Below are 27,773 nucleotides of genomic sequence, written 5' to 3' on the forward strand. Positions count from 1 at the left end.
AATTCTAACAACAAAGCTAGCACTTTCAGAAGCAAAGTGTGAAAAGGTACCTGACAAATCAGAGTGGTTTTCCCCCAAACACTAGTGACATGTACATTAGCATATCTTAGGTACTTTAGGTATGGTATGTATTAAATTACACCTAGAACTGGTAATAAAAATCTGGGTCAGAATGAAACGTTTTAAAACAGTAGCAATAGAATTGAGCTGACAAACTATTAAAGAAATCCCAAAGTTACTGAAGGTGCTATCAACTTAATAAAAAGAATACTGCAATATTATATCAAATGTAAACTGATGCAAAAAAGTCAGTTAATACTTTTCCTTCCTGACCAAAATGACATATGACATAAAGAAAATATTTCCTGAATTTTTTTTTTTTTTTTTTGCAGTACGCGGGCCTCTCAGTGTTGTGGCCTCTCCCGTTGCGGAGCACAGGCTCCGGACGCGCAGGCTCAGCGGCCATGGCTCACGGGCCCAGCTGCTCCGCAGCATGTGGGATCTACCCGGACTGGGGCACGAACCTGTGTCCCCTGCATCGGCAGGTGGACTCTCAACCACTGCGCCACCAGGGAAGCCCCTTCCTGAATTTTTATTTGGCCGGCCACCAAACCTAATAATTTTTAGTGGCAAGATAAGTCCTGAGCATCTTTCGCTGACTTGAAAGGTACAGACAAGTAATGCAGCAATTCATTTTACTAAGTAATTCATTGTTTCAAAAACTGTTTTTAAAACCCGATTATAATGTCTTGCCTTCAACCAGTTATTTAAGACCACTTTCAATGTAATATTAGTAATCACTGTAGAGGGAAAGTGTGGTTAAACATATAGAAATATTGTACCTGTGATATGAATTTATATACCACCAAGGTGAATTCTGTTAATACAAAGTGACATTTAAAGAGCAAACCTAATTAATGTATGATTTCATTTTGATTGGCTTCTAAACATATAGAACATAGCTCAATGAAGAGCTATTACTCCTTAAATCTTGTTTCACACAGAATCATTGCCAGTTACTAACACTTCCATTCTAAATTAGACTATAAATTTTATAAAAGTGGTCATTAACCTTTCACCTAACAAATAATATTTATTCCTTACTTAGTTTTTCAGTAAGCTTTTACTCCATGTGATCTTAAGTCAATAGAATTTAGGTTAAATAAAATGAAACTTGTATCTAAAGTTAAGATAGTATAAGAAATTCTCAGATTCGTGAGCATGTTTTTTTCTTTGGGGGCCTTGTTAGTTTTATGACTATTGTTACAAATTTGAGGGTTTTTTTTTTTTAATGATGAAAGTGAATCTTAATGTGAACAGGTATTAAAAGTTAAGTGTGACCTATAATTAACAAAGAAACGAAGGAGCAGAAATGGTCTAAAGATGGTCACCTTTTTGCTGGAGTCCTGTCCTAACCCATCGGCAGAGAACATGTGCGGTCATAAAATTCCACATTAATTTATTCTTTTCCTGTCAGAGTAAGCTGCACCAGGCCTACCAAATTCCAACTCAGGTAGCTCCATTTTTTCCAGTCCAAATTCCTGCTGCTTTTTCAATTGGGTGAATTATTTCTACTTCCTGTCTTTTAAAGAGTTGCTGGCTCACAGAGGTTATCAGATTTCCATCCCAGTGGCTGCTGCATAGCCACAGTAAGTGAATGATCTCTCAAAGGTACTTTGGGATGAAAGCTAGCGGATAAATGAGAAGAATTATATTTTTATTTCTTCTCTTTGCAGGGATTATTCTATAACTTTTGTGTTTAGCTTGGAGGGCTCTTATGATTTGATTTCTTTTCTGAATAAGGGAAACAGTCACCCAGATGGCAAGCACTTCACATTTTAGCATCGTGTAATTCGATTTGGAAGTTCAATGAAATTCACTTGGAAATGTCCCTCCAGTAATATTTCCCCTCTTAAAAAAAATTCAGTTTCAAATTCCTGGTTTCATGCGAAAACAAGCTCCAAGGAGGCTGAGTGGTGAGTGGCTAAAAAAAAATTACTTTTAACCATTAAAAGAAATGTTCAAAATAAATGGTGTTCTCTTCCAATCTTCTTAGGATTTTACTAGAGAAGTAGCGTTTACTGTGTAATTTTTGACTTTCAATACCTTTTATAATATTCTTGTGAACACTATCCCCAAATTTATTTTTGGTTTGTTTGTTTAGGAAGCTCAGGGAGTATTTCATTCAGTCGATATTTATAGGAGGCCTTTTCTGTGCAATATATTGTATGGTAAAAGAAAGATGATAAGACAGTCTCTTTCTTCCAGACATATTCAAATCTTAAATCTATGAAGTTACAAAAATCACTAAAAACATTAGAAAAAAACTGTATGAGTCTATCAAATGCATGTATTTTAACTCATATGCTGCCAATCTACCACGAATTTCTAACATTTCTGAAGCTGGCACTCTCCAAAAGTGGCATTCTTAAGGTTCTGATTCCTACTAAGTCCAAACTGACTTAAGCAACTTAATTCCCATATTTAAAATCTCCCCTCCGCATATTGTGTTTACACACACACATATATGAGTGAGTAGCAGAACTCAGGATATCATAGTATTTTCTTAAAAATCTTATATTCTTTAAAAATATCTCTTTATTCAAGCTCCTAAAGAACTAATCACTACGTGAAATTCTCATCTTAAAGCACTTGCAAATTATGAAGCTGTAGTAATCAAACCTTCCCTACTGTTTAGAGCTAACGTAAGATTTTTGTTCTACAAATAAATATCCGTATATATAAAAGCTCTACTTATTTGGACCTGAGTACCGTTACTGCGACAGGGGACTGTGGGAACTCGGATGCAAGGCCCATCAGACTCAACTGTCTGGAATAAGTTCACGGAACATGTTGTCTCTAGAATATACAGGAACATCTGCATCAACTCTCAGTCCAGCATAAGGTATGTTGATTACTCATCAGTGGGGAGTTTTAAGTTTTACCCACTTATTTAGGATAGGAAATCTCTACTTGTTATTTTACATGTTTTCATTTTCTGTAAACAGGATGACCTAATAGTAGCAGATAACTCTAACTGCTGCAAATGTAATAACAGAAGCTTGTACATCTGTACCATATATCTATCAGAACCTCTCAACACTGAGGAAACAGAATGATTCCTAAGAGCACCTATGTGAGGTGTCAGGGATTGCTCCCTTCAACTTTGGCAATACTTGGCAACTCAATCAGCTGTCTGTACCATAGCAGTGCTGGAGTATTTGATAAGGGTCTTCCATTTTCAGTCCCAAACTGTATTAAAGAAAAAGGATTTTTCTGAGATTTAAGTGAGATTTTCATGTATCTTGACTAATTTAATTGAAATCCAATTGAAATCCAGATCAGACATGGCCAGCTTATTCTATTATGCCAACGTGGACATAGTTTGAGCCACTCAACCTCTACAGCTTACATTTTAAATTAACAGGAATGACTTTGAAATTCCAAATTGAGATGACTCTCTGCTGAATTCTACTGACACAGAGAAAGGTACCAAGAAGAGAATATTAGAAGTTCCCTTAAAGTCACAGAGTAATTAATACATAAAGAATTAACATATGTTAAAATAGTTTGGTTTCTCTAGCTACATTTTTATAAAAAGTATTTACATAATTGCATTTTGTGAACAATAAATGACATAATACAAAATACCTTCTATCAGGTATTAAGGGACAATTTGTGTTTTCTGGATGAGACGTCCATACTTCATAGCAGCTGCACTTATTTTAGAATAAAATTGGCTCAGGTGAGTATGGCTTGAAATTTAATATCCATGCTCCCAGCACCAATAAATAGATATGACACAGCAATGTATATGAAGAAACACCAAAGAATCTGCCTGAAGTTTCGAAATCAATATGACTACCACCTGATGTCTGCAGCCATGATAATTACCAATTAAAGTGGAGATGAATGAGGAGCTCGCATCAAAAGGACATCTGCCCCTTCCTCTCTCAGATCTGTGTGATTCCAGGTGAAAAAGGGGATCCTTTAAAGAAAACCAGAAAAGCCATTATGTATTTGCCAACTTTAATAAGAATTTAATTTCTCAGAAAAAATACATTTAACCTTGATTATTTACAAAACAGGTATTGTAAATAGGGCACCAGTGAGAAACATCAAGTTATTTAGGAACAAACTGGATTTTATAAATAAACACATGGGTTTTCAGGCCCATGTGGGTTTTCTCACTTCTCTCAAAAAGGATGCAGGTGCTGAAATGAAAGAAATTTGCAGTTTTTAATCACTTGATCAGCCAGTATTAGTTATTCTGAGATGTGTCAGTTAAATATTCCAAATGAATGGAGACTTGCTGAAAAAAAAAAAAAAGGTTAGTAAAAAGGAGACTGATAAACATGGAAATGGGCATTTATTCCACAAAGGCCATTATTGATTTTTTGAATAATCTCTAAAAGAAAATGATAAAATTTTCAATCAATAATTTGGAAAATTTATTTCCAATCATTTTTATTCGTCATTGCATATTCTTTGTATAGACATCTAATATTTAATAATTTAGAGAATGATTACTGCATAAATAATTACTGGGATATACATGTAGAAGTTGATGCCATATTATGAACAATATTTCAGTATGGTTTTGCACAAATGAGATTTTGAAAACAAACATTTCCATGAAAAACTACTACTTTATTGGTTCCTATTGCAATCACACAACCACAGAACTTTTTCTGAATGTTCTCAGATTGCAAAATTCTCATTAATGGATATTTTTACAAGTAATCTCCATTAAGTGTGTTATAAGTGGTTTCAGTTAAAAAGAAAAAAGTAGTCTGGAAAAGTGACAATAAAAATCAATATAGAGGGGCTTCCCTGGTGGCGCAGTGGTTGAGAGTCCGCCTGCCGTTTCAGGGGACACAGGTTCGTGCCCCGGTCCGGGAGGATCCCACATGCCACGAAGCGGCTGGGCCCGTGAGCCATGGCCGCTGAGCCTGTGCGTCCGGAGCCTGTGCTCCGCAGCGGGAGAGGCCACAGCAGTGAGAAGTCCGCGTACCGCAAAAAAAAAAAAAAATTAAAAATCAATATAGAATATTTTGTCGGAAAAAAAAAAAACCCACTTTGCAATAGAATATTGTCAATACTGCCCACTGTGGCATCTATAAGTAGTCCCGCCCACCTGTGAATAATGAACCTGTAACCAATCCAAAGTCCTGAGGAACCTTTAAGGGTTGCATGCACTTTTCTAGAACTTGATCTGGACTTTCCTAGACAGCCTATTTACTCCACATTATCTATGCCATCCTTTTCTTGCCATTCTTATCCAACACACATTCCTCTTTCTCTCTGTGATACTCTAAAATCACCATTTTGATCCTGCCATTTCAAGACCTTTCTGGTAAGTGCAGAGTTCACCTGACTCTTATAAAACTCCAGTCTTGTTCTTGGAACTGAACCATAGCCCAGAGAACAAATGTGGCCTCTGAGTCCAGAGGTGTGGCTAAACTGATATTTTAAGCCAGAAAAAAAAAAAGTTTATCTATTTATACACTTCACACGAATCAGTAGAGAGAAAGAATGCCAGTAAATAATTTGAAACATTTTTGTGTTCGCTTCCCACAGACAACAGATTTGCAATGACATGAAAAGAAAATGTTTGTTGAAATGAGCTAGAATGACTGGTCTACCCAGCTAATACTTAAAAGGAAAGGGTTTCATCTAAATTTGCCAAACATATCCATAGTGTTTGTTATATGGAGGAGGAAATGATCAAGTCTATGAATGAAATACTTGTTTACCCCTTTAGTCACTGCCACTTTATAGAATATTTGGTAAAAATAGGTAGGGTATACATACTATACTTGCTCTAATACAGTCAAATGTCCAAATGTTTGCTCATAGAAAGCAGTTGAAGAAATATACTGAACTACTTTCTTAAATCAAGACTTTTGGGGGCTTCCCTGGTGGCACAGTGGTTGAGAGTTCACCTGCCGATGCAGGGGACACGGGTTCGTGCCCCGGTCCGGGAGGATCCCACATGCCGCGGAGCAGCTGGGCCCGTGAGACATGGCCGCTGAGCCTGTGCGTCCGGAGCCTGTCCTCCGCAACGGGAGAGGCCCAAAAGACTTTTGATAGATTCAACATTCTGTGATACTCAACTTTTTGTCTCTAATGATGGATGAAGTCGATTTATCTAACAGATATAATTAGAAACTGTAAACACTAAAATTGAAACTTCAAGAGAAAAACAAGTATATTGCTTATTGATTCAAGGAATATAATATATTCATTTAAATTTAAACTGTCAAGTGGGTGAAACAGAAAATGCAAACTGTAAGAATGCTAAGATCAAGAGAATCTCAGATTTTGAAGAACCACAAAGTTAGATGAAGGAAATGAAGTTACAATTTGTTAGAAAAGTCACAGGTTTTTGTAAATATAAATCATGATCTAGGTTCCTAAGGCTACTACTGTTGATTTGTGAATTTCGGCGTGTTCCTGAGATATCAAGTATCGGACAGAGCAGCGTCTTCAACTTTCAAGAGAAGTAAATTGAATCAACTGGAAACTATATTCACAAAAGCCTATAACCCTAACATTTTGAGAACAAATAAGTGGAACCCAGGATGTATGAAGCACAACTCTGTGCAATACGTAAAATCTGTTTGAGTCTGTAAAAGGATGAACTCTTTCATGAAACTTCAAATTTGACAACTGAATACTGAATACTACGTACTTACATATTCTCAGAGATCTATGCCTCAAGTCCAGACTCAGATGTACCTTGACTGAACCCTTCCCACCTTTCTCCAGAAGACTTCAAATATCTCTCATTAATTTGATTAATGGCTAAAACTGCCTCAACAAATAGTCTTTTGAAATAATGAACAAATTAAATTAAGCCTTTTTGCCTGCTTTTCACATCACTTTAAAAATCCACATTTTTGAAGAGCTTAAAGGATAGACATACCTATCATTTTAATTTTTTAAATTCATGTGTTCTCAACGTACACTTACATCAAATTATCACGATGTACACTTTAAATATCTTACAATTTTATTTTTCAATTAGAACTCAGTAAAGCTGGAAAAAATACGTGTATTCTGCAATTTGTAGGTTTTTAGCCCACTAATGATTAAAAAAAAGATAAACTATTAGAACATCCCTGCTTTAGGCAAGCACCATTATCTTTATAAAAAGAAGAAAGGTCCAAATCTGTAGAGGAGACAATCATTTCATGCATACATAACCCTTGGTTAATAATACTGCAGAAGTCAGATAATACCAAAATGGATGACAGTGTTAAGCTGGATTGTAAATTGTGCTATGTACTTCTTAAATTTGAAGACTACACTATTTCTAACAAAATAGTGAAGAGGTGCTTTGAAAGTTCTATAACTTGTATCTCATCACTTCGCATAGTCTTCTTTGACCCTGTCCCCAAACCTGACTAGTTCTTTTTTTTTTTTTTTCTCAGTACGCGGGCCTCTCACTGTTGTGGCCTCTCCCGTTGCGGAGCACAGGCTCCGGACGCGCAGGCTCAGCGGCCATGGCTCACGGGCCCAGCCGCTCCGCGGCATGTGGGATCTTCCCGGACCGGGGCATGAACCCGTGTCCCCTGCATTGGCAGGCGGACTCTCAACCACTGCACCACCAGGGAAGCCCCTGACTAGTTCTTAAATGAACATTTCCATTATTAAATTAAAATGTCACATAGAACAGGAAGCTCTATATTTATTTTTATTAATCAGAACATACCTTTCTGCAGAAGTATAATATAGGTGCTGTCAATATTCCTTATTTAAATCACTGGATGCCTTAAAAACAGTAATACTGTCTCCCTGCTTTTTACTTTATTTCTGAATTACTAAGTTAAATGAAACTGTTAACAAAAATATGTTGCCTGGTTTTTAGTAAAGGCTATTATGATGTTATGACTAAAATAACATTTGATAATAAAAGCCAGTAAATGGTTGACATTTTTTACGTGAGTGACTTGAGAGTCTAAGTATGGCTATGATTACACACAGCTTTACATTCCTATTATTTTGAACTCAGCCTCGTTTGTCAGTTGAACTCAACTGTTCATTTGTCTGTGATAAATCAGTGACTGGCCTCAATAAATTTTATCTGAGCACATTACGTGCAGTCAAACCTTAACACATAATTACATGACACTTACAGAAGTTAAACAAAAGAAGCAAGGCCAGAAAAAGTAAGAAGATAAAGTTATCTTACACCCAATCAATGTTTTATGACATGGTAAAAACAAAAGATCTGCCTGTGGTGAAAGCTAATCAAACCTAAAAATGGTTTGCCTCTTTTTTTTAAAAAATGTATTTACTTGGGCTTCCCTGGTGGCGCAGTGGTTGAGAGTCTGCCTGCCGATGCAGGGGACATGGGTTCGTGCCCCGGTCTGGGAAGATCCCACATGCCACGGAGCGGCTGGGCCCGTGAGCCATGGCCGCTGAGCCTGCGCATCTGGAGGCTGTGCTCCGCAACGGGAGAGGCCACAACAGTGAGAGGCCCGTGTACCGCAAAAAAAATTATTTATTTTTGTCTGCATTGGGTCTTCGTTGCTGTCTGTGGGCTTCTCACTGAGGTAGCTTCTCTTTGTTGCAGAGCACTGGCTCTAGGTGCACGGGCTTCAGTAGTTGTGGCTCGCGGACTCAGCTGCTCCACGGCATGTGGGATCTTCCCGGACCAGGGCTTGAACCCATGTCCCCTGTAGTGGCAGATGGATTCTCAACCACTGTGCCACCAGGGAAGCCCGAGTTTGCCTCTTTCACGAATGTACTCAAAACTCCTCTTTTTAACCCATCAAACTTTGTTGATAACAAGTATGAGATTTCCACTGAACAAATCATGAAAGACGAACAAGGTCAGACAGGCAACTTCTATTGGAGATAAGATGACTACTAAAACCATATTTCTGATCTAATTTTATTGCTTCTCTAAAACCTTTCTACCATGCCTTTTGAAATCCTTATTTCATGGTAAGTGAATCCCTAAAACCACACTCAATTTACAACATGCTTCAATACCTCCTTGCCTTAATTGAGTCATAGCTCCCATACTAGGCATAATTATGGAGCCTCAAAATGTTCATGTCCTAACGCCCGGAACCTATGAATATCTCACTTTGCATAGCAAAACAGACTTTTCAGACGTGATTAAGTTAAGGACATTCAGATGGGGAGATTACCCTGAATTAGCCAGGTGAGCCCAATGTAATCACATGAGTCCTAAAAATGGTCAGAGAAGATGTGACGATGACAGCCAAGAACCAACCAAAGCAATGCAGTGTGGGGAAGACTAGACCCGCCATTCATTGCTGGCTCTGATGATGGAAGAATGGGGCCATGAGCTAAGGAATGTGGGTGGTTCTCTAGAAGCTGGAAAAAAGAATGTCATGGATTCTTCCCCGAGATCTTCTGGAAGGAATGCATCCCTACTGACATCTTGATTTTATTCCAGTGAGAATCATTTTAGACTTCTCATCTACAGAATTATTAGATAAAACATTTGTTTCATTCTAAGCCACTAAATTGACGGTAATTTGTTACAGCAGCCTTAAAAAATGAACGCAGCTCCTATGAGGATATTGCTCCACACAGCTTCTCACACTCCCAGCTCTTTTACATGATTAATCATAAAATTATAAATATTTTTGACCCAATACAAACCTCCAGAGTTGAGACCCTTTTATTTTTTTCAAAATACAAAGGTCCCTTCCCATCTTCTCCCCCTTAGTCAGCCCTCACTTTGCCCCTTGTTCTCTTATCCACATGTCTACCTTCGCCATTTCTAAACCTAGGATAGCGATGATGCTAAAGCAAACCATTCAAAAATATAAAGCAATCACTAACAACCAGTGGTTTTTAGCTCAGCCCTCAAAATTTCCAAGGAATGTATGTTTCCCTGGTTACATCCTTTTATAACTCTTTTGAGCAGCTATGTGCTCAGACACCCTAACTCATGATCTCCCTTGACATTCAGCAGACAGCCTCACACCTTACGATTGATGGAGAAAATCAGTTTCCATTATTTATGTAATTATTCAGAAAAAAAAAAAATCAGTTTCCACTTGTCAGGTCCTGGCCCTGGAACAGGAAACACAGTAGCAAACAAAACTCCAAGCCTTATCACTCTACTATTCTCATAAAATTACCCCCAATAGATTTTTTTTTTTACTGTATCTATCTACAATATTCAACGCTGTTGCCTGCACCATGGCACTTTTGATTCACTCCTCTACCATTTATCACCTTAATTTTAACCAGCCTCCTGAGCAGTCTCCCCAGCCACTAATTCTTTACTCTGCTACCAAAGACTTCTTTCTGAAATGTGAATTTCCTCTTATCACCTCCCTACTTAAAATCTGTCATTGACTTCCCATAGACTCCAGAAAACAAAGTCTAAAGGCCTTAGGGTATTTACATGAGGGACTTTATACATAAATACTTCATCTCTAAAATGCCGCTCTTACAGTTTGAGTACCAACCATTCTGACTGCTTGTAGATTTTTTAATCTTTCTTGGACTTATTAATGTGGTTTAGGATAATAATGCCCACACAGTATTAAAAATTCAGCACAGACCTTATCACCTCCAGGAATCCTGATCTGACCCATCTGTCTGCCCTAATACGGATTCTGGGTCCTCCTGAAGCATCATATAAATCCCCCTTTTACATCATTTACTCCTCTGTATTACAACTGTCTGTTTGACTCTATTCCCTACTGGTTTGTGAGGCTTCCTTGAGGAAACTGCCTATGTGACATTTATCTTTGATCCTCTGTATCAAATAAAATACCTGCTGTATAATAAATGCACAGCTGTTTTGTTTGAATAAATAGTTTTATCTCCTTTGTTGTGTGATCTTTGCCTACTTTCTCACAGATCTAAAACAACTCACAAAACAGACCTGTGGATAGGTATGTTGATTTAAAACGAGACGACACGTACAAGTCATTATGCTATTCTTTGTTGTACATGCTTTCCTGGGGCTACCCATACAGCAGTATCACAGTTCTATTTTTTCTATATTTTGATTGCCATTGGCTTTAGTAACAACTAAAGGAAAAAATATATGTGTTCTGAATTTCCCCCGCTATTTATTGAAGATAATGTATTTTCATAGACACTTTGACAATATATGATGAACTCTTGCGAGGTTTGATATATTAAAGGTTAGGATGAATAGAACATAATATCACATGGCAGTCGTTAAAAATAAAATCAAGTACTGAAGAATTATGGAGATGACTTATTTTATCCCCAAAGACCTTATTAGTGACAGCATGTAATTTGAAGTAATATGGAGGTGTGACACGGACGTACACATATTTGTCAGTTAAGGCTTCCCTTTCCCGCATGACTTTTTTTTTTCTTTTTTCTTTTTAATGAGGAACAGGTATTCTCTCGATACTGTTGTGTATTGTCAGGAAATTTGAAAACTGAATGGGCAATAAGGACCGAGTTCTTAATTGTTATCAAACAACCAACTTGACACTAGTTTTTAACACACTAATTGGTCTTTTGTGCCATGATTTTAAAGCAGAGGCTTCCTTTGTCTTGTTAAGCTGCATATGACAAAAAAATACACTGATGCAAGTCATCTTAATTCCTCAGGATTGAATATGTTATTCTTGCAACTTTATACAGCCGAGATGTAGAAATTTTAAAGGAAGAAAATTTACCATACACACAATAGTATTGATATTATGATAGAAAACAGGCAAATTCCAAACTTTTATTGCTTTGCTTTGCATAGGTCAAGCTAACTTCAAAATTAACTACAAATTTAAGAATGAAGTTTTTCACATTATTTGGAGAGTTCACTGTGGTCTTAAATGCAGTGTTTAATTTAGTGCACAATCCAATAAAATACTAAAAAGCAAGTAATATAATTTTCTTCCATGAAGTAGAATTCAACAACCAAACCAACCAGAAAACTTGAGTCATAATGACCTTGTCAATGACCCCAAAGCAATCGAGTTTATGGTTCAAGTAATGTGTAATGCTGGTGTTTAACCCTTTTGAGAATGTTGGTCACTACTTAGACTGGTTTTCCATTATCTATGTTTTAACAGCTGGAATTTCTGCCTGAGTAATGTGGCTTAAATTTACAAGACATCGCTAGTATTAACAATGTGGGCTGCACTTTTTGTTTCAGTGTGACACAGAGAAGTTTTTCAACAGATCCTCATGTGCTTGAGAAAAAGCAGGACATCTAGCTCACAAATGTCAGAGATGCATGTGCTCTTCAGAAAAACGTTTGTAAAGAATAAATGGTCCATCTTCCCAGAAGGATTTTCTCATTTAGGTCTTGAGGAGAGCCCTCAAAACCCAGGAAGCCTGCTGTAAGCTACTGTCAGTAGGCGTGAGTTGCTGCATATCAGGTGTTAAACGTGATGCCAATTAAATGAAATGAGCTTCCCATTAATAAATCAGCTTTGTGAACTAATACTATTCTTGCCCTCAGCACCACTGAGATATTCTGAAAGATGTCAAAAGTAAATTGGAACATTACAAATACAACAAGATAAAACAAGTAATCACTTATTTTATTAGCTATTTCTAATAGGAAAAAAGTAAAATACACAGGCTCACAGCCCTGTATCTATCAATAAAGGTGGTTTGGGTACAAAAATGCCTAGAATAAATAACCATAATATGCACTTTAATTCTTCACACAAAAAAACAGCTATTCAATGGTCTGTATCACACATCAATTTTGAATGTGATTCACTGTATCATTTATTTTTTCCCTTTCTTCTGCCAAGCAATAAAATCATTTATTAAAGAATATGTGAAATATTTCCCAAAGGCTAAATAAACAAAGTGGAAAAAAATGCAAAAAGGGAGTGAAGTTGTAAGTAAATGTTTTGACTTTAAGGCTAATAGTTTTGCATTTTAATTGCTTTTTTCTTTTTTTACATTTTTCCCCCCAAAATGATACATTACATTTATATAATACTTTAAAATTTAGGAAGTATTCTTGAACATGTTATTTTGTTTCATCCTCAAAGTAAGTCTGTAAAGTAAGACAGGGTCAATAATATTGTTCACAATATTACTTTCTCTTTATAGGTGAGGAATCACGGGCAGAATGAGGGTTTGCTAGTCTCAAAGAGTGTCTTCTAGTTCCACATTATTTTACAGTATTACCCTACTTGCCATTATAAAGGAGAGGATGGATATATTTGTGTTGCTAGGCATGGTTGAGTCCTTTATAAGGTACTTAATGTATAATCAAGGTTCAAAAATGTATATTAAGATTTTTTTGAAGAAGAAAAGTATTTTATTATTTTATGTACTTATTAAATTATATGTTCAAATGTTTTATTTCCTTAAATATTATCAGAATAGCTTGCAGAGGCTACTAAAATTTTTTAAAAGCTTATAATACAGCTAAGTAAAATTCTAACTCAAATGTCTTGTGCTGAATTTTTAAATAAATATTTGCTTTAACCTTTATTTGATGGCAAAATCATCTTTCCCTCTCTTTTGTTTTAATTATTACTTCAGGATTCCTCACCCTAAGTGCCCTCATCATATGCCAATATTCTCCTAAATTCCACACTGATAGCTCTGTCTGCTGGATATGTATGCCAGGGTATACTGAGAATACTGGAAGCAAATATTCTTCAAACTGTAATTATAATGTCGTCGTGAAGCCGGCTTTTACGAGAAAACAGCATCAACCTTGCTTCTCACCTCTTCCTCACCATCTTCTTAAAAGTAATCATGTCACTCTCCCTCTGAAAAATCTCTGGTGCTTCCTCATGATTACTGAATAAAGTCTAACTTCTAGAATGGCAGTTTAGGACCTTCATGGTATGACCTCATGCTTTATCCCTTATGATCTCCAGCATCCAATCAAAATTCCAGCAGCATAAGCTATCTGTAAACTTTTCTGCATCATAACATCCATAGCTCTGATTACACTTTCCCTTTGGGAAAAGAGAATGTGAGTCTTCCTTTTCTCTACAATACTAACTCCTACTAATGATGAAATGATATTGAAAAATGACTTCACTGATATTCTCCAAGACTTCACCAAGCAAAACTTCTCCCATGGCTATGAGTCTCTTGTAGCATTATTCTCACTGCATTGTGACGATGTACATCTGGGCAATTCAACAAACATTTAAGAAGCCTACTATACTCCAATCATTCAGACAGTATTGAATTTAGGAAGCATGATGCATGCTATTCCTTTTATTAAACACCATAAAATTAAGCAAAGTAGCCGAACTGTCAGGGAAGATTAGAGGGAAGTTCACAGTGACAAATGCCTACCTCAAGAAATGAGAAAAGCCTCAAATAAATAACTTAATTTTACACCTCAAGGAACTAGAAAAAGAACAAACAAAAGCCAAAGTTAGTAAAAGGAAGGAAATAACAAAGATCAAAGCAGGAATAAATGAAATAGAGACCAAAAAGACAACAGAAAATATCAATGAAACTAAGAGCTGGTTCTGAGAAAAGATAAACCAAATTGATAAACCTTTAATTAGACTCACCAAAAAAAAAAAAAGGACTCAAAGAAATAAAATCATAAATGAAAGAAATGATATTACAGCTGATACCATAGAAATACAAAGGATCATAAGAGACTACTTATGAACAATTATACACCAACAAATTGGACAACCTAGAAAAATATGGATAAATTCCTATAAACATATGACCTACCAAGACTGAATCATCATGAAATAAAAAATCTGAACAAATTATTAGTAAGGAGATTGAATACATAATCAAAAACCTCCCAACAAGCAAAAGTCCAGGACCAGATGGTTTCACTGGTGAATTTTACCAAACATTCAAAGAATTAATACCAATCCTTCTCAAACTATTCCAAAAAATAGAAGAGATGGGAACTCTTCCAAATTCATCTTATGAGGCCATCGTTACCTTGATACCAAAATCAGACAAATATGCTAGAAGAAAAGTAAATTATAGACCAATATGCCTGATGAACTTAGATGCAAAAATCTTCAACAAAATATTAGCAAATTGAATTCAACAATACATTAAAAGGATCACACACCACGATCAAGTGGGATTTATTCCAGGGATACAAGAATGCTCCAGCATTCGCAAAGCAATGTGATGCACCACATTAACAAAACAAAATGGGGAATAAAAGTCATATGATCATCTAAATAGATTCAGAAGGAGCATCTGACAATGGATTTTATATATATATCCAGAATATAAAAGAACTCATACAACTCAATAGGAAAACAAGCAAACAAACAAACAATCTAATTTAAAAATGGGCAGATGTGAATAGACATTCTTCCAAAGAAGACATATGATGGCTAATAGGTATGTGAAAAGATTCTCTACATCATTAATTACTAGGGAAATGGAAATCAAAAGCACAATAAGATATCACCTCATACCTGTCAGAATGGCTAATATCAAAAAGTGTAGAAAAAACAAGTTTTGGCAAGGATGTGGAGTCAAGGGAACCCTTAGGCATTGTTGGTGGGAATGTAAACTGGTGCATCTACTGTGAAAAATAGTACAGAGGTTCCTCAAAAAATTAAAAATATAACTACCATACATCCAGCTATTCTACTTCTGGGTATTTATCCAAAGAAAATGAAAACACTAAATCAAAAATATATATGTACTCCCACGTTCACTGCAGTATTATTAACAACAGCCAAGATATGGCAACAACCTAACTGTCCATTGATAGATGAATGGGTAACAAAATTGTAGTATACATATGTGGAATATAATATTATTCAGTCATAAAAAAGAATGAAATCTTGCCATTTGTGACAACATGAATGCACCTTGAGGGCACTATGCTAAGTGAAATAAAAGAAAGACAAGCATCATATGCTCTCCCTTATATGTGGAATCTAAAACAACCAAAAAACAAGCTCAGAGCTACAGAGAACAAACTGGTGCTTCTCAGAAGTAGGGAGCGGCGGGTAGGAGACACGGGTGAACTTTTATTTTTTTAGTTGAAGCAAGTTAAATCTAAACATTTAAAGTAATAATCGTTTTAACAAATGGCAAACCAAAATGAACAGGTGACTGCAAGTAATATATAACAGGATAAAATTTTTTCATGAATCAATATATTAACTGAATTTCAATGAATCATATTGGACAAATACATCATTTCAATGGCAGAAATAAAGTCTCTGATACTGTCTTCTCATAAATTAGAGAAAACAAATAAAGGAAGAGGAAGAAGGAGAAGGAGAAGGAGAATAGGAACAGGAATAAGAACTAGAATGAGTCAGGATGCTTCGCAAAGAGAGTCAATTCAAAGTGGAGACAAGAAAGGTTCTGATTTGCTCTTGCTCGAGTCCCATAACCTCTTTCTACTGCAATTACTTGTAACTCATTCTTTGTAAAAAAAGAAATGACAATTCTATGCTGCTATCTTCTATGACTGTTGTGACAATCAGAGGAAGTAATGGGTATAAAAGGCCATTAAGAAACCATAAGAACTAGAACATACAAATATGTGACATAACCATACATGAAAAGAAAACTGACCTCTTACAAAATCAAGGGTTTGCAACCAAATATTTTACATCAAACCCAATGGTGCATAATGCTGATTTCATTCAGCATTTTGTTTTTGTTGTTCTACGGTGAACTTTAAAACCTTGTTCTATATTATAAGAAGCCAATGTGGTGTCAGAATGCACATTAATATGGATAGTATTTCAAAGCACTGTGGATAAGTGATGGATTATTCAATAAATGGTGTTTGGACAACTGGACTGCCATCTGGAAAAAAATAAAGTTTGATTACTACCTCATGTCCTATAGCCCTGTAGTCAAATTCCAGACTGATCAACAATTTAAACGTAAGAAATAGGATTATACAGGGAATAGAAAAAGACAAAAATTTTGTATATAACCTTTGATTCAGGGAAAGGCCTTTTAAAATAAGACACAAAATTCAGAAGACTTAAAAGAAAGACTGATAAATAATATGACTAAAAATTTTTTTAAATCCTATATGGAAAAAAAATAATCATTTTTTTCACTCAAATAAGAAACAAGACCTTTATTTTTGCCTTAATATATAATAAACTTATACAAATCAATAAAAGATCACAAAATTAATTTTAAAAAATGGTCTGGGGTCATAGATGTATAAAGTAGGCATGGAATACCTTTTCATTCCAGAAAGCAAAGAAAGCTATCAAAACTATTAGGGTTGTAAAGACTTAGATGTCAACTTAAAGAGGTAACTACTGGACAAATATGGGATAATTCATTGATCAATAAGAATAATAAGTGCAACGGATTGAAATAAACCTGAACAGCCAAAGAATATTAAAAAGCTGAATACTGGCAATATTTGCTGGAAATATCTTATAAGGCCACATTAGTAAGTGTCCTATTATAATTAACTGTGTAGTTCTAAGATTAGGAAAGTTAGTATTTTAATTATTTGAAAGATGAGCATAGCCAGTCTGCTTATAATGACATCATGGGTGCTGATTTGATTCATTTACCTTATGATCATCTGTGTTTGGTTTTGGAAAAAGTCAAATTTAATGTGATAGAAAATCCATCACATATGTCTAGTCAGTCCCTGCCTGAGCTACCCAGTTAATCTGGCTTTGAATTTACATATTGAATTCATATTGAATTTACATATTGAACTGACTTTGAACTCATACTGAGAATGAAACAGCATTCTATAACAAATTACTCAAGTAGCTTACTTGGAATCTCTTTACATCAACAAATTATGCAATATTAAAAGCAGGTATATCTATATGTAAAAAGGCTGAAGAAAATAAAATTTTGCAGTAACTGACATCATGGTCTGGATTATGAAAACTAGCTGCGGCTTAATAGAATGCCAAGAAATTCAGTGAATGCAATTATGGCTATCTTTTGAGCAGTTATGGACGTGCCGTCCTGCATAGACATTTTCGGGTGAATTTGGAGGAAAAAATAGTGGTAGTAAATATTTGTTCAATGTAAACAGGTGCTTACCTTCTGATATTCTCTATACATTGTATGATAAAATAATTGGCATAGCACATCTAATAAGCAATTGGATTAAACTGTGTCTGTTTCTTAGATAAAATATACGGTATCTGATAATTTATATATATGTATATAGAATAATCTACATATATGATAACATACGTAAGCATTATATATTTTAATATGTAAAGTATAAATAGGAGATATTAATATTAAATATTCCTTACTATTAATTATTAATATTAAACTATTAAGTAGAACAATGCTAGACATAATCAAGAATAAACAGTTATGTATACTTTCAAAACTTTAACTGAATGATGGAGATCATTATCTAGACTTTTACACATGTCAGGAGAAAACCCATCTTGACTCAAGTCAGTTTAATGATCTGGATTTCTCTTCTGCATTGCTTTTCCTGTCCACCTTCTCTGGGTTTGACTACTCTCACTGTTATTTTGACCACACACAATGAAGCAAGAATCAAAATTGTTTTTTGAGGACAAAGATGCTTTTGATCAAACTATGAATATCTACTTTTCACGGGAAGGAAGATATAGTCCCTTTTTAATATGCAGCTAGGCTTCGGAGCCATTGCTCATTTCTGAATCCCTGTTCCCTTTCACTTGGACACTTCTGAAAACCCCTCAGTCCTATGAGTGTTCCTACTGATGACTGACTCATACATGATGACAAAGGATCACAGTCCTGTGTAGAGACGAAAGAAAAGAACTGCTGGTAAAAGGAAAAAGAAATCCACCATCTGCACGGTAAGCACTGGACAGCTGAAGGGAAGGGACGCTTTCTATAACAGGTGATCTGTCATTCAGCTCTGGCTGGAACCATACAGCTCTCAGAGTTAAAAGTGTCAACAAAGGAAATTTTGGAAAATACGTTTAGTGAGTAAAGACTTTCGTGGTTATCAGAGAAGTCTAGGTTAAGGGATTCCTGGCCTTTTCTTATGGAAAGAGGAAAAATGCTCATGAGGAAATGTATCTACATTATAATATTCTTACACAGTTACAGAAGAGTATTCCAAAATTATTTTCAAAGCTGGTAATAAGTAAACCCTTTCTGATTTTATGATGCCCAGGAAACACTCTAATCTGCTGTATGCTTGAAATGGGGAAACCTGCTCCACGATCTAGGCTTGAGTCTAAGAGTATATGTTCCCTCTTTCTTCTTGCATCTCATTCCTCCCTTTATCAAACCACAAAAATTAGTTTATTACATGGAGATAAAAGGCACATGAGCATATTTATTTATGTGATTATTCTGGAGGCTCAAGCCTGTAGATATAGAATAGAATAGAACAGAACAGAAATAGAGTACAATTAAAAGAGACAACCAGCATGTTTCACTAGGCCCCCATGATCAGTGATAACACAGAATGGACAATAAACACAGGGCCTCACATGCACTTCAGAGGACATGATTTCAATGTGCACTTGAATTCCATGAGCACTTCACTACTCCGTGCAGGGCACTGTGCTAGGTGCTGCAAAGTGAATAATAAATCATCTCTGCAGAGCACTTACGAAGATACAAAGCACTTTTACCTACGTGCTCTTCCTTTATTGCTTATCACAAATCTTTAAGATAGATATCTAACCTATTTCAAATACAATGATCCTCCAAAGAACATCACAGGAAGGAACTGTGCCTTCTGAGCTCTAGATAGGGAAATACAATTAGTATAATGAGTGCCTCAGTGTCAAAAGTCCTATAATGCGGTGTTATGTGAACAGGAAATTGGAACCTAATTCTAGTCCTGGGGGTAGAGTGGTCTGGGTTGAGGGAGGGAATGGTAATATTCTGGGATGTTTTTCCTAAGGAAAAAACAAAAAAAAGTTGATTAAGATTTATATTATGAACACTCTCTCTGGCTCAAATATTGTGCTAAGAACACTGCTTATTTGTTTATTTCACTGTTACTACAACCTTAAGAGACAGATAATTTTATCCTCATTTTACAAATAAAATTTCTAAGGCTCAAAGCTATTAAAAAATGTATCCAAATTCACATAGCTAGTAACACGAATATCTAATTCCAAAGTCTTTCAACCACTCTCCTAAAAGAAGGCATTCTAGGAGAAAAGAAAAATCGTTTCATGATGAAGGAATGGGTAGGAAAGAAGCAAGTAGCCCTGATTGACTATGATCAAACTTGTACAGAGGAAGTTTAATAAGTGGGAAGGAGAGAGGGCTGAGAAAGTACATTAGAACCAGACTGTGAAGGATGCTCAGATAAGGTGTTTGAACTTCCTTCCCTCAATGTACAAGGGGAAATCGTGAAAAAATGTTTTGAAAAGACTTACTGTTAAGCATGGTTAATTTGACAGCTGATTGAGATACGGCTAGATTGAAGAGCAAGTGAAAACTGGGGCAAAGCTAGTGGAGGGTGACAATGGCTCTGGCAGAAGTAACAGAAAGCGGAATGGATCGGAAAGATAGTTTAAAGATACAGCTGAAAGGGTTTTGCTACTGATTTAACTTGAAGGAAAGCTAGGCTGACAGTACAATGTTGAGTTTTAAGCATGATTGGAAAGAAAAAAAGTATTATCTTTTAACTATGATAAGGAGCCCAGTAAAAAGGAATGAAAGAATAGGTTTTTAGGAAACATGATAAATTTCATATTAGGAATCTGTTTGATTTATTGATCTGGATACTTCTTATTTTATTTTTTTTGTGGTACGCGGGCCTCTCATCGCCGTGGCCTCTCCCGTTGCGGAGTACAGGCTCCGGACACGCAGGCTCAGAGGCCATGGCTCACGGGCCCTGCCGCTCCGCAGCATGTGGGATCTTCCCGGACTGGGGCACGAACCCGTGTCCCCTGCATTAGCAGGCGGACTCTCAACCACTGCGCCACCAGGGAAGCCCGATCTGGATACTTTTTAAATGATGACAGGAAATAACAGAAACTTGACATGGGACGTCAGAAGATGTCTTAGGACTAGGAATTCAGATTCGTGAATAGCTGATGCCACTGGAGAAGTTAAAGGAATGAGACTGAAGATGCTGCTGCTGATGACAGCTGACAATTACATAATATCTATTATCCGTCAAGCCCTAGTCAAGGTGATTTACTTATATTAATCCAATCCCATAACAACCCTATATCTGAGGTACTATTATAAGCTCCATTTATGGAAGAGGACACTTGAGGCATGGAGAGAACAGTGACTTGCCCTAAATTGTTACACAGTCAGTAAAAGACTGGGATTAAGCCTAGAGGTATGGAATTATTCTATATATGTAAATTAATATCACCACTGCACCACCACCATCAGTTTGGCTTGTGGCCTTCCGGAGAGCGAGAGGGCTGAAAGACACAACCCAAAGCGCTGGTGGTGATTTAGCCTGGGGGAGGGGCTGAGATTGGGGAAATGCTGAAGGAATACTTTCAGTGTGTCTCTGTGCTTTGACTCCCTCATAAAGGAGAAGGCAATGACATGGATGACTTTGAATGACTGAAACGATATCATTACTTACATATGAAATCAATATATCATCATGGAGAAAAATGTAGAATATAAATCGCTAAAAGCTGAAAATAATGATTTTTCATAGTCGTACTATTTAAAGAGAACCACTGTTGAAGCTGTTACATTTCCTTCCGGTCTTTATAGCATCTTTGATATCTTATTTCATGGCGCTCATGTTACACCAAGTTTTACTTGGATGTCAAACAAGTAATAAGACGTTCTGTCTCCGTTTCTTTAATAAACACTTTTCAGTCTCCAATGCTGTGATACTTTATGGGCAGAACCTTTCCTTTAGCCCCGACATTCGATGATTTTTATTTTGATATCACTGGAGTGAAGAGATGTCTACCAGCCTGGTTTTGTCTTGAAACAAGGTAATAAGTAAGTCCCCATTTACTGATCTCAGTGTCCTTTGGGCTCCTGTTACTTTTGGCCTCTCACACATTCATTTGCTGTAAATTTTATATCATCTCAACAGTGATTCAGCCACCTGAGGGCAAGGGGATGGCAGCCCTACAGAAAGTCCTGAAACGAAATCACCAGCTGTGCAGGCTTTGTTTTCTTCCTTCTTGTGTTTGCTAAAGGTGTTAGACTGAAGGTCAGATTTTTGTTTGCATCTTTTTGTTCTGTTTTATAGCCTTTCTATATACAACTTTACGTTCAGGCCAGGCTGTACAGCATGCAAGTAATGTGTTGTCACCTAACCCCTCTCCAGATGTTGCTGGCAAGGTCCTGAGAGTTTGCCAGAAACTTCTCTGCTTCCCATGAGGAGGCACTGCTCTGTCAAGTCGCGCTCTTTGACCCTAAGTGCCTTCCTCCAATCTGGTTCTGCATCACAGCTAATAAAATGTCCCTGGACATTCCGGCATATGGTAGCACTCTCGTCCTTAGTAGTGCATGCTGATGCAAGCTCTCCCCTTTGATGGACTCTTTCTGGTAAATTCAATAGAAAATCAGCAACAAGGTGGTTCTTAAGAAGTAGAGGGAGTAGGTTATTACCTGTGTCTGCCTGGATCCAATCAGGAGACAAAACTCCACAAAGTTTAAACAGGGGACATTTAACATAAACAAACATTACGTGATGATAGGAGATTAAGTATAAAGATGAATCGCACGCTGAGGAAGGACAAACTGAAAAGAGGGGCTCAGACCTCATTGAAAGATGTACGGTTGCATGCCAACGGGTGGTGGAGAAGCTTGCAGTGTGTCCAGGTCAGGGCTGGTCCAATGTCCCCAGGCAAGTGGAACCACCCTCAGGCACACAGTTCTGAAACCACCCATGCACAGGACATCAGAGGGAACTTGGAGCTGGAGAGATCGCCCCCTGCAGAACCTAGCATGCTGGTATGGCCTGGATTGGGGTGGCTCACCGGATGGCCAGACCCATGGGGCCGCAGGCAGGGGACAGGAAAGGATGCAGGGAAGCAGCACTTCTGCACAAGCTGGGGGCAGCCCCACATCTCATGCTGCCTCTGTCCGAATTGAGAGCTGCAGCCAGATGCTAGAGAAACCTGGGTCCTGTGGGCACCCTCACACTGAAGAAAACCAAAGAGGCTGGGCAGTGGAGAAAAAAGTGTACTCTCCAGAAGTCTGGTGAAGAAGCCAAACCTGAACCAATGAGGATGGCCTCTTCCTTCTGGAACGTCTTGCAGCGCCATCTGCTGACAAAGTTTAGCAACTGCCAGCTTAAAGGTGAAGGATTAGGGTCTAATGAATTATGCCCCGAGAATGTAATTCCCCTTTGCCACATAATATAAACTAATTAGGAGAGTGATATCACATCACTTTTGTCATATTGTATCGGGTAGAAGCAAGTTATAGGTCCAGGTCCTGCCCACTCAACGGAAAGGGATTATACAGAGCATGGATCCACCCACCACAAACTGCATTATTCATAATCACCCCAAACTGGAAATGACCTAAATGTCCCTCAATATGTGAGTGGATAAGCAAACTGTGATACATCCATGCGATGCAATACTCCTCTGCAATGCAAGGGAATAAACTATTGATATACACACGACTCCATGCATCTCAAACCCTTTATGCTAAGTGACAGAAGCCAATCTCAAAGTTTGCCTGCTGTGTAATTCCATTTAAATGGCATTCTCAAAATTACAGAACGACTGAGCCAGATAACAGGCCAGCATTTGCCAAGGTCTGGGAAGGGGATCAGAAAGCTTGATTGCAAATCCTGTTAGTGGTGGTAGTTACCAGAATCCATACACATGACAAAATTCATAAAATAAATTTAGAATTCATTTATTGAACGAAAGTGAACTATACTGGATGCAAAATTAAATAATAATAATACTTGAAAAGAAACAGCAAAAAGTCAGTATACTTTTATGTTCCCACCAGGAAAAAGTATGTAAGAGTTCCTGAGTCCAGACATCCACAACTGACTGAATATATTTAAAATTTTCACAAACCAAAATAACTCTATTTTGTTTTGCATTTACTTAATTAAAATGAGCTTGCACATTTCATGTATTTAGTAGCATATGTATTCACTCTTCTGCAAATTTATCTTGATATCCATTTATTAATTAAGTTCTTGGCATATTTTTAATGCATTACAGACACTCCTCAGAGTTCAGGATATTAATGTTTGTTACCTGTTACAAATATTTTCTCATTCTGTTACTTGTGTTTTGAGTCAATTTATGATGCAATTTTTAAATACACAAGTTTTTTTTTTTAATTACCCAATATAACCCAAACATATCAAGACTCCTTTTGCTTTTTGTTCTTGTTGACTTTTGCCTCCCCTGCTGAGGAGGAGATAAATTAATCACAAGTATGTTCTTGTAAGTCTTTATATGCTTGATAATTTCTCTCTTTGATCAAGTTTAGTATTCAGCTTATTATGAGAAGCTTTTTTTTTTTAAAAGCACAGAGGCAGAGCATGCTTGTTTTTGAAGCAGAAAGAGCCAGTGGAAACTTGTAGGTCCAACATCACTAGCCTGGGGTACTAGCGAAAGCTAAGTTGATCTGCCTGAGCCTGGAAAATGGCCAAGTTTGGAAAGAAAGATCAAGATGAAACTGACGGACAGACAGCATAGGACAAAAATGAATAACAAGAAGCTGCGGTGAGGATGTACACGTGAAGGACTGGGGAAACAGCAGGGAATTACAGAAGATGAGACTGTCAGAGCAGAGACCCATGGCTGAGGCCGTGTATGATGGTAAAGCCAGAAAAATTAAGATGAGGCACAAACAAAAGAGTAAGGCTGACACAGCAAAGCAACATCTAGTTGCTGCCCAGAACGGTAGTAAATTCAGGAAGGGAGAGAGCAGGGTAGTAGTGTCTCTGAGTGCGGAACACATGCAGACACGGAAGCAGGGTAGTGGGTAAGGAAGGAGACAAAACTAAAAGTGGGACCCTGGGGCTGGACTATATAGTTCATAGGCAAAAACCCAAACCAAAGAGCCCACTGGAGGCCCACTTATCTCGGAAGAAATGTATAAAGTGTCATCACAAAACCAAAGCATCACCATTATATGAACTGGCACAGGTCATAGCAGAACCACAGCAAAACAGCCTAGATGTTGCCTCTTATGACTTACTTAACCATGACTTCGCTAATTTGAGCTAAGCAAGGTTTACTTGCACAGCATCAGAGAGAGACAGCCTGCAACTAATTCCATCTGAGGGTACAGGAGGATTATTGGAGCTGAAATCAAAGTAGTTCACTCTAGGTATTACGTAAGAGGTAAAAATCTAATTGATGATTAAGAGCTTAGTAGTATGGAAGAGGGACTTCCCTGGTGGCGCGGTGGTTAAGAATCCTCCTGTGGATGCAGAGGACAAAGGTTTGAGCTCTGTTCCGGGAATATCCCACATGCCACGGAGCAACTAAGCCCATGCGCCACAACTACTGAAGCCTGTGTGCCTAGAACTCGTGCTCTGCAACAAGAGAAGCCACTGCAATGAGAAGCCCACGCATGGCAACGAAGAGTAGTCCCCACTCGCCACAACTAGAGAAAGCCCGCACAGCAACGAAGACACAATGCAACCAAAATTAATTAATAAATTAAATTTTAAAAAAAAGAACTCAGTATTATGGAAGAGGAAACATTCAAAAAACAATTGTCCAGAAAGCTGAAAATAATCATACATACATATACATTTACATTTATATATACTTCTACATACACATGCATATATGTGATCTTCTTGAATTACCGAATGTTCAAATGTTTGATCATAACTCATCTTGATTCTAAAAAAGTCAATCCAACACTCAATTCTATTCAGAAACATTTTTTATAGATTCACATCAATTCAACAAATTTAAAGGTCTGGCAAATAGTGGGTTATAAATAATTAGGTTAAGTAAAATGATGAGCCTGACATATATTAGACAGGCTGGGTCCTGGGACCCTTTACTGGAGTGCTTGCATCTGGACAAACATCTCCTAGAGCAACAGAACACAAAGAAATAATAAGGGACTAAAAATAACTGCATGCATGCATAGCTGGGGCTATTATGAACAATAAGATACAAACAGGGCACAAACCAGCTGTCATTTCTGAGGTGCTGGGAGCAGAAGCAGGGTACTGTGCATGATCTCTGCACACAGCACCACCAAGCGGTGGGCAGACCACCTAAGCAACTCCTCCTGCCTGACCCATGGATCTGCCCCTACCCTTACCCCATTTAAGGAACCAGTTCGCCCCTCCTCATGTCTTTCTCTGACTTATTTCATTTAGTATGATAATCTCTAAGCTCATTACATCCTTTTAGTGAATGATTTCAATGACTACTGCCAGGATTATGTTGGGTCATGAAGAAACTGAGATAGAAATGACAGCGCCTTCCCTGGAGACACTCCGGCGTTCATATGGAAATCGTAATTCATAACTAAGGTTTGTCTTAAGTACAATGAAAATCCAAAGGAAAAGTAATTAACTTCACCAGGTGGAGGTCAAGATAAGCATCACAGGGCTTCCCTGGTGGCGCAGTGGTTGAGAGTCTGATTGCCGATGCAGGGGACATGGGTTCGTGCCCCGGTCCGGGAAGATCCCACATGCCTCGGAGCGGCTGGGCCCGTGAGCCACGGCCGCTGGGCCTGCGTATCCGGAGCCTGTGCTCCGCAACGGGAGAGGCCACAGCAATGAGAGGCCCACATACAGCAAAAAAAAAAAAAAAAAAAAAAAAAAGATAAGCATCACAGAGGAGGTGATATTATGGGCTGAATCTTGAAGGATGAGTTAGGATTTTCTAAACAGAGAATAAGGATAACAGTTCCTCAAGTAAAGGAATCAGCATGAGTGAAAAACATAAGCAAGTGACAGAATACATCTTTAAGACATGACACAAAATGCTGTCGTTGCCTCATTTGTCTCATAGGATCAGGGGAGTCATGAAGGGCATGTAGGATCTTCCTCTTCCTCCCACCAGGGCTCCCTCCTTCGTCAACCTGAATCCTCAGAGTTTTATTACTAAAGAAACTCTTTCCTTACAATGTCTCCAGAAAATTATTTTCTTCCTGTCCTGCAGGCATAGGAAACGTGGATTTAAAGTACTGAATAAAAGTCAAGACTGGGCTAAAATCTCAGAGTCAGCAAGTAGATAAGAGATCAAGCCATGTGAATTAATAAGAACATCAAGGAAAGCATGCAGTGTAGGAAAATCCATACCAAGGATGGAATTCCTGCAATCACCGAAATTTAAACGGCTGGGAAGGCAGAATATTCAGAATTGTGAAACTACATAAAAATAACGATCCTAAAAACTAAAAGAGGAAACATCTCTACAAAAATTATAAATACTAGCAAATGCAGCAGAGAAGGAGTATAAGATGAGTTAAAGAGGTACTTATTTGGCAACTAGAAAGTCATGGGTAACAGAATTGGGAGCAGTTTTCGCAAAGGGCTAGGTGCACCCCAGGCTGACGAGCAAATGGAAGTCGAGGAAGGAAAGATGGGAAGTACCAACTCTTCTTTCAAGGTGGTCATAGGAAGGGTGAGAACCAGAGAACTCAGGAGATAAGCCTGTGGCCAAGTAGAGTTGAGGCTAAAGTTGTGTTTCATAATTTTTAATTTTTGAGACAACTCTAAACATGGAGAATTCTAAACATTTTTGTGCGCTGGAAGAAACGAGAATGGAAACAGGTAATGAAGAAGGTAATAGATGTGATAAAGGGCATAGGTGGAACAAGTATTCTTGGAAGGAAGAGTCCAGAAATGTCTCCATATGGGACAGAGGGAAAGGCAGCATCAAATACATAAATTGAGAAGCGGAAAAGAGGAGAGGTTATAGACTTTTACTTTATGGCCTCCACTTGCCTTTTTAATAAGAAGACATTTCAAATGCCAAGAGTTA

General features: G+C 37.5%; 1 protein-coding gene across 1 annotated transcript in view; it reads right to left on the reverse strand.

Moving 5' to 3' along the window:
* Positions 1–27,773, reverse strand: part of SEMA3E (semaphorin 3E) — a gene marked incomplete at its 5' end in the record, with an annotated part of 261,632 nt that overhangs the window by 44,464 nt on the left and 189,395 nt on the right. Inside the window, one exon of the mRNA XM_082846435.1 lies at positions 3,895–3,988. Coding sequence (XP_082702561.1) covers positions 3,895–3,988 — 94 coding nt within the window. The remainder of the gene's footprint in view (positions 1–3,894; positions 3,989–27,773) is intronic.

This window comes from Leucopleurus acutus, assembly GCF_964270905.1.
Source record: "Leucopleurus acutus genome assembly, chromosome: 9".
Lineage (NCBI taxonomy): Eukaryota > Metazoa > Chordata > Mammalia > Artiodactyla > Delphinidae > Leucopleurus > Leucopleurus acutus.